We start from the raw sequence: 8,689 nt of genomic DNA on the forward strand, positions 1-8,689 counted from the left end.
GATCGGAAGAGCACACGTCTGAACTCCAGTCACGCCGCAACATCTCGTATGCCGTCTTTTCCACAAAAAAAAAAAAAAAAAGAAAGAAAGGACAGTATCAGCAAATAACTGATCTTTCATTTACTTCTCTGGTTCTCTATCCACACTAAATTAGAATTTAAAATATAATTAAAATTCAACGGTTACTAATTTAATATTCATCTTTTATCACTTCATAGTCATAATCTATAAAATTACCACAAAGGTATTTTTTAATTTAATTTAATTTTTTATTTTAATTTATTGAGAAACAAATATCAATGAGACAGTTTCAAAACTGATTAATAGGACAGTTTCAATAATTAATACATTGTACATTGTTATCTTCTTAGTGGTTATCTGTAGTACAAGATCCAGACAGAATATCTTGTCCAAACACTATTAGTACAAATCTTTCTTCTCATTGAATTAAGTGAAAGTAGCTGTACATCTATCCTAACTATTCTGCATATACAGATACAAAATAATCCTTCCTTTGTATTGCCTTTTTTTGTTTAGTCCTGTCATAAATGGGTATTCCACTGGCAGCTTAATACTATAGATGCATGAATTCAGCAAAACAATCCAACACAGTCCAGCAGTCCACAATAGCAGTGGTTTATCACAGAAGTTGCTGACTTGAGCCTTTCACAGCTCAGCATATTAATATGGCTTTACTTTATATACCTTGTTTTTATACTTTTCTGCTGGATGGTTCACAAAGGTATTTCTGACAAAAAGAAAAAGAAAACTTGAGTTTTTTCTTTTATATTCTTTTTTGCTGAAAACCACACTCACATAATCACTTTATGGGTTTTTTTGTTTTGTTTTGTTTTGTTTTTTGTTTTTTGGGGTTTTTTTGGTTGGTCGGTTTTGTTTTGTGAGACGAAGTGTTGCTAGGTATCCCAAGCTGGCCTCTAACTTGGGGTGATCATCCTGCCTCAGCTTCCTGAGTTCTAGGAATGCTCCACCATAGGCATGATCCACCATGCCCAGCTCCCATAATCACTTTAACAACTAATTAAAGCAATACGAACAAAAGAAATTATTTAGTTATCCCTGTGTAACAACCTCCCAGCAGACTGCCTATCTCAGCAGGGAACATAGACATGTGGTGAACTGAAAGATACAGGAATCCAAATCAGGGCTCTTTTGTCTTTTAAAACATACCCCTTAAATGGTCCAATCTCAGAAGGAGACTGAATGATTGTGATGGCAAAATATATTTAACCTAGTCAGACAACTTGAGACCTTTCCTCTTTTTCTTGGCTGGCTCAGGCTGAATGAAGTAAGGGCAGGTCTAGCGCAGCATAAAAAGCTGCGGATCAAACTGTGGTCACCTGCACCTGACTGCATTTGCCCAAGCGGTGCTTTAAGCAACCAAGCTAACCCGCAAACCCCTGAGACTGTTTCCTTTTGGAGGCTAGTTTTTGTATCATTTCCATCCCAACTCACATCCTAGTACTGTTGGACAAGAAGGACACCAAATTCCAAAAACAAGTGATCATTTTACTTTACACTTAATCAAACTTATCAAAACAATTCAGAATCATGCTATGTTTAAGAAAGGATTTTTCTAACGAGAATAAATGATACTGTTTAAAATTATAATGTAAGCAATCAATACCACCAGGACAAAATGCAATTTCATAGGTTTTTTTTGTTTGTTTGTTTTTGTTTTTTTCCTTCTCTGCAGCATCAAGTGGCTTCTGAAAACTTCTCAGGCTGAGGTGTAAACAGCTGCCTCCTTGTCAGCCCAGCAGAGTCGACAGAATAGGCAGATGCTGGAAGTGAAGTCCAGTCTCATTTTCTTAGGCAAGGGAGGGAGAGGTCCAGGAAGGGGGGGAACAGCCTGAACACATCTACAGCTCATTGTGTTCCCTCCCACACTGCTCCCTGCTGTGAAAGACCCAGTCACACCTGTGCAAGGTGAGATGCTGGTTTGAGGCAGATGGGCCCCTCCATAACCTACGAGCTAGCTGGGATGAAATCCTTTTTCCTTTCTTCCCCCAAGTTAATGGACTCCTTCAGTTCAATTAATGGCAAGCAAATGGACCAAGGGTATGGACCCAAGTGGCCTATAACAATAATAATTAGAAGTATCTTAAAATGTACCCACCTGAATTTCTATATGACGAGGGTTATCAATAAATTTTTCTATTAGTAGTCTGTCATCCCCAAAACTAGAAGCAGCTTCTTGAGATGAAAACCTAAAGCCATCCCTGTAAAGTAAAAGGGAAGAGTATTCAAAATTAATAAAATGCGGCCCTCATTATAAAGAAAACCAAGACATTTTAGTATTTATTTCCACTTCAGAACAAAGCAGTAAAAAATTAAATGTCTGACAACTAATTCAACTTTGGCTAAACCTTAACTCTCTACTTATTAAGCTCTGAGGTCTGGGGTGAGTTATTTCTCTTTTTATTTGAGTTTTTATACATTTACTTTCTATCAGAATCTCTGTGAAACATAACAGTCGCACCTTATGGGGGAACTGGCACATGTGCACATCACAGCTGGATCGTTTTACTCCCTTTTCCCCTCTTCTCTCCCCCAGATTCCTTTCTACCTTCAAAAAGTCGAACTCCTCCCTACTTCCTAGTATCTCTCCTTTATTTTGCTCTTTTATATTATTCATATTTTGGTTTATCATACAACAGAAAGTATGGGATACTTAACCTTCCATGTTGATTTATTTCACTTAGCATTATGCTCTTAAGACCCATCCATCCGTTATTCTACAAATGGCTCAAGTTTATTCCTCTTTATGGATGAGTAGCACTCCACTGTGTATGTATACATATTTTCTTTATCCGCTCATCTGCTAATGGACCTTCCCTGGTGGTCTAGTGGTTAGGATTCAGCGCTGTCCCTCATCTGCTAATGGAAATATACATCACTTCTATAATTTACCTATTATGAATTGTACTGCTACAAACAAGGGATGAACAGAGTACAACAAACACTGGCACTTATCTCACCAATTGGTAGCATGAGATTTTCGTCAATCACATAGAGCACTTAAAAATAATTCTTTATATGAGTGTAGCTGTGGTTATGTAGAACTGGAGAGAGGAACTGAGGGGTAGGTGCTCTATTCCCAGGTTACATCCTCAGGCTCATTTGCTCACTCACTCACTTTATCTAAATATCTATCTACCTGTCTATCTACCTATCGCGCGCGCGTGTGTGTGTGTGTGTGTGTGTGTGTGTGTGTGTGTCTCAGGTAAGCCTCAAAATTGTGCTTCTCCTACTTCAGCCTCCCAAGTAGCTGGGCTTATAGATCTATGCCACATCTAGCTAATTTTATTTCTTCAACCTTATACCTTAATTTCACTAACTATGAAAATACGTATCTACTTGACCCAGAAGTTAAAAGATACAATCAAAAATGTAAAGAGTCAGGGCTGGGGATATAGCTCAGTAGCAGAGCATCTTGTTCAGAGATTGATCCCTAGCCACAGTGAGGACAAACATAAAGGCAAGGGTCTGGCCAGCTCCACAAACAATGCAGAACTGCAGCCAACATCATTCTGTCATGTGACTGAACATTCAAATTCAAGATTGAGAAAAGGATATTAAAATTCCTAAGAGCATTTCTTGGTATTTTTAGTGCACACCCTGAACTATAACTGCTTCCCACACACACACAGGTAATTACAACTTCAGCTTCTCTAAGATTATTCAAATTAATACTTTAAAAAGAACTATTTTTGAAAATAGAACTGTGGATTTAATTGTTGCTTTCTATATTTTATTCCTCAATTAACAACAATTTAAATTATTTGTACTAAATATATTGTTTCAGTACAACGGGTTTATTTGACTAGTTCCTTAAAAACTCAAACCTACCTAAACTGAGAATTATTGTCCACTTACTGATATATCTAGAACATAAAATATAATTCCCTTTACATGTTAAATAGTTTGTCTTCAGATTAAATACTAGTATTCAACATAAAACATTAAAACCAAGTTTTTCCATTCATTTCATTTATAAGCAATCCTTCTGGCAATATTAAAAACAACTATTCTGTGTTCTTGTTTTCATTCTTTAAACATATAACACTGTAGGTAAATGCTGACTAGAAGACAATTTTCAAAATGTGATTTTTAAAAATGCCCAATTTCTGTTCTCTGGAGGATAGCTATTAGGTTTTCTTAGTCTTCTATTACATCTTTTACAACTTTGATTTAGGGAAATGAAGTTTAAGTCTCAGGAGACTACATACTTAAAGAAACCAGAAGCACAATGAATCTTTGTTTTCAATACCACATAACCAACTTTATATTAGATGAGACATCATAATGCACAAAGAGAAAATAGCACTTTATAGTTTGTCTTTTCTTGTAATAGTTAAGAGCTTTCACATTTTTTTAAACCAAGAAAACCAAAATGAAACAACCAAAGTTACCAAAATAAGTACCAACTTTAAAAGGTTCACAGATTTTATTTTGGAACAAAAAAACAACAACAACAAAAAACTGTTATTAACATTTTTGGGGTCGGGGCACAGTTTAATGGTAAAGCACATGTGTAGCATACATAAGGCCCTGAGTGAAATCCCCAGTGTAAAAAATATAAGAACATCTTTTTGGGAAGTTTAATTTTACATTCATTCAGTAAGTACTGATCATCAAGGTATTAGGAATATAAAAGCAACACAGAAACTGTCCTTACAGTGCCTAAACTCCAGTGGGGATACTCAAACATGCAGAGACAATTAATTCCATTCCAACCATAGATTCCATGAGAAACTGGATATGCAAAAGAACGCCAGTGATTATTAAGAAAATATCCAGGTCCGTGTTCAACAACCTTTGTGGTTCTCTATTATACAATATTACACATTCATTTAAAATCTTCCCAAAAGTTGGTCTGATGGTTGTGAGTTATTGTTAAACTGATTAAAATCTTCCCAAAGGTTTAAAGATTTTAAGGTATGACTCAGATGCTACTTCCTTGAAAAAGCTGAGAGAAAAGAACTTTATTAAGAGGGAGACACTCCTAGGATAAAGGATAAAGTAATTAATGGCTATTGAATTTTTTTAATTATAAAATATTTTATTTAAGTATAGTATATTGTCACATTAGGGCAGGGGTATGATTTCTTAATTTATATATATTTTCATTTAAAAAGCTTGAAAAGTATGCAATGTGTTAATTATTGAAACTGTCCTACCAATTTGATTTGAAACTGTCTCACTGCTATTTATCAATAAAATTATAGGGGGAAAAAAAAGCTTGAAAAAACATTTCAGTAATGTAACATACAATTCTTGAATATCCCAAACAGTCTTGTCCCTTTACTGGATAATAGAAGCATATAAATTAAACAATCGGCTTTGCACAAATTATTTCCCCTCCAAATGATTAGTTATGAGTTCATTCTAAAATGTTAAGGTAAGAATCATTATATTTATGAATGGAAAATACTTTTTTTGTGATACTGGAGATTGAACCTAGGGAATGTCAGCATTCTTTATCTTTTAATTTTGATTTAATTTATTTATTTTTTGTATTTTAACAAGGTCTCATTAAGTTGTCCTGGATGGTCATCAACTTGCAATCCTCCTGACTCCATCTCCTGATTTGCTGGAACACCAAGTATGTGTCACAACCCCTGGCCCATAAAATATTTTGAATGCTTTTTTTTTTTTTTTTTTTTTTTTGTGGAACCGGGGAGTGAACTCAGACCCTTGCGCTTGCCAGGGAAGCGTTTATTCCACTGAGCCATCTCCCCAGCCCCATGAATGCTATTTTTAACAGCTTAGCATATTGAATTTTGGGGAGTAAGGAAAAAAAAAGCACTTCCTATATTCATGACATCTGTGCAGCTCATTACTGCACCAGATATTAAAACCTTAATACTGCTGCATATACATTAAGCCTCATCACCTTTCAGAATTTCTAAAGAATGGGCCAAATCCTCCATACTTAAATTTTCACATTATTTGTCCACTTGCTTAACCAAGGGTAATGGCTCTCTGAGAGTCTACCTTCATGTCTTTATCTAACTAATACTATTCTTCCTAAGCTACAGAAAACTGTTGGCCTAAGCATATGCCCCACAATAAAACGTTTAACTTTAACAGGGCTGCTAAAACACTGATAACTAATCACTGTTCTGTAAATACACTTATTTTGGCAAAAGTTCAAAAAGTTAGCATCTAAAAAACTCAACCAGGGGCTGGGGAGATAGCTCAGTTGAAAAAGTGCTTGCCTGGCAAGCATAAGGTCCCGAGTTTGATCCCTGGTACCACCAAAAAAATAAAATAAATAAAAAAATCAAACAGATACAGTAAAAAAATTAATCACAATTAGTTAATATAAAATTCACCATATTGAATTTTGGGGAGTAAGAAAAAAAATTGTACTTTTGAGACAAAATATGAAAGTTAACACCTGTTTACATCCCTTGCAAAATGTCTCCATGGTAAAATTACTACAGCTCACAAGTAATCAACAGTAGATGACACACACCCTTTAGCTGAAACACAACTGGTCACACAATGTTCTTTTCAAACAGTCATATAAACATGAGAATCAACATTTGTGGAATCAGTATGTTTGATTAGTACATGCCACTCCCAGGTAGGTGTCATTTACAATCAATAGTCAAAGTGACTCAAAGCGTCATTATAACAAACAGTCTCTAATTACATCACAAGCTGTAACCCTCCATCCACCACTAGAACATGTCCAGTAACATATGGACACTCTAAGAGAAACACAACTGCATGGGCTACTTCACTGGCTTCTCCAAACCTCCCAAAACAGGTGTTTTTCTTTAACTGTTCCTCTTTCAAATCTTTCGTCGTATCTGTATGGACAAATCCTGGTGCAAGTACATTCACTCTAATTTTCTTCCTTGCTACCTCTTTAGCGAGTGCGCGGGAAAATCCCACTAATCCTCCTTTAGTGGCACTGTATGCAGACTGGCTGAAACTGCCCTTTAAGCCAACAATACTGCCAACATTAAGGATAGACCTGCCCTGTTGCTGAATCATAGTCCTCATGGCAGCTTTACACGTCAGCATGGAGCCCAAGAGGTTAGTCTGAAGCTGAGATACCGTATCTTCAGTTTTTGCTCTTACTAAAAGGCTATCTCTGTTAATACCAGCTGCATTAACCAAGAAATTAACTTGACCTAAATGTTTCCCCATCTCTTCAAATGTGTTTTGAACATCATGTTCTTTAGCAACATCACAGCTAAAAGCCAAATGATTTCTTTGTTCATCTTGGACCTGAGAGTCAGAGTCAACACAGCTGGGAGTAGCAGCCCCTTCAAGTACCCCAGGCTTTCAAACAACCGCAGCTCCAAACAGAAACCTAAACTGCTACAGAAACGCTGAGCGACAACCTTCCTCTTGCCGCCAGATTCTGGCGCTCTGAGACCAAGAGGGCTACTTAATTTTATACTGAACTAAATATAGTAAAATGTTTGGGATTACGCCGTAACTTTTCCTCAAGGAGAGAGAATTGAAGAAGTAAATGAATTGTGACATAATGTTGACAGTGATTAAAGAAGACAAATCAATTAGTGTTCACTGGACTAGTCTCTCAACTTTTCTGTAGTTTTTCAGATAAACAGAGATATGGAGCGATTTATTAAAATAACGAGCAATTTTTACTAAAATAGAGTGTCATGCTTCTGTTAATCTAAAGGTTTCAGAGATAGTTTATCAAGTTGAAGACAGTAATTTTTTTAGAAAGTATCCTAATTTTTATTAGCTGTATAAATGTATTTGGAATCAATGTGTCATTTACTTGCCATGAAAGATTTAAATTATATCCCAAAGGTTGCCATCTGAGTAGCTACAATGACTTCTGAAAAATTCTAAGTCTAAATTAAAATTCATACATCAACAACAGCACAAGCAATGGCACTGCCCAGAAACTGTGAAAAATAATTGTTCCCATAAAGAATATGTTACTAAGGGTAGCCTGCAGGAATGTATGATAAGAATTCTGAGATCTCAAGAAAAGCAATGAAAGGTAAAGCTCTGAGGGAAGTTGTTATATAGTAAGTATCATGCAAAAGGGAAAAACAATAAGAAAAAAAATTAAAGGTCATAAAATATTCATCTCATACAAAACCATTAAATTTAGTTCAATATCATCAACATTCTTTTCTATGAAGAGGCTATGTTGTTCCCAAAGATACCCATTCCACATGCTAATTTAAGAACCTAGTCATACTCTCCTAAAGAAACAGGAGTCAAAAATCCCCTCCCCTTGATTTTAGACTTCTGAAAAATTAGACAGAGGCATGTGCTCCTGAAAACCTACAGAAGACAGTAGAAGGGAACATGTGTCATAAAAGTCATATAGCTTCTACCTGGATTTGAAACAACTGACCTTGGAGACATGGGCCATTTCATACGAAGTCCAAAACCACCACACTATGAGGAAGCTCAAGCCACCCACTGAGAGGTCTACAGGTTCACAGGGGTTACAAACTGAGAAACAGACGTAGCCTCAAACCTGAACTTTGATAGAGGAAATAGGATGCCTTACAAACTCAAAATAAGACTAAGAATGCCCCCTCACCTTCTGCTTGCTTCCGCCCACGCACAGCAACTGGTTAGCCCAACTCCAAACATTTCACAAAGGTACCCCAATGCTCTCTCAGAAAGAAGCGATCCAAAAAAAAAAAAAAAAAAAAAA

General features: G+C 36.1%; 1 protein-coding gene and 1 pseudogene across 2 annotated transcripts in view; both read right to left on the reverse strand.

Annotated features, from left to right (window-relative positions):
- The window catches only part of Pcca (propionyl-CoA carboxylase alpha subunit), a 512,764-nt gene that overhangs the window by 290,023 nt on the left and 214,052 nt on the right, over positions 1-8,689 (reverse strand). For both annotated transcript variants that reach the window (XM_004631187.2, XM_004631185.2), the window contains exon 10: positions 2,138-2,240. In XM_004631187.2, coding sequence (XP_004631244.1) covers positions 2,138-2,240 — 103 coding nt within the window. The remainder of the gene's footprint in view (positions 1-2,137; positions 2,241-8,689) is intronic.
- LOC105742157 lies at positions 6,679-8,398 on the reverse strand (annotated as a pseudogene).

This window comes from Octodon degus, unplaced genomic scaffold (assembly GCF_000260255.1).
Source record: "Octodon degus isolate 3935 unplaced genomic scaffold, OctDeg1.0 scaffold00039, whole genome shotgun sequence".
NCBI lineage: Eukaryota > Metazoa > Chordata > Mammalia > Rodentia > Octodontidae > Octodon > Octodon degus.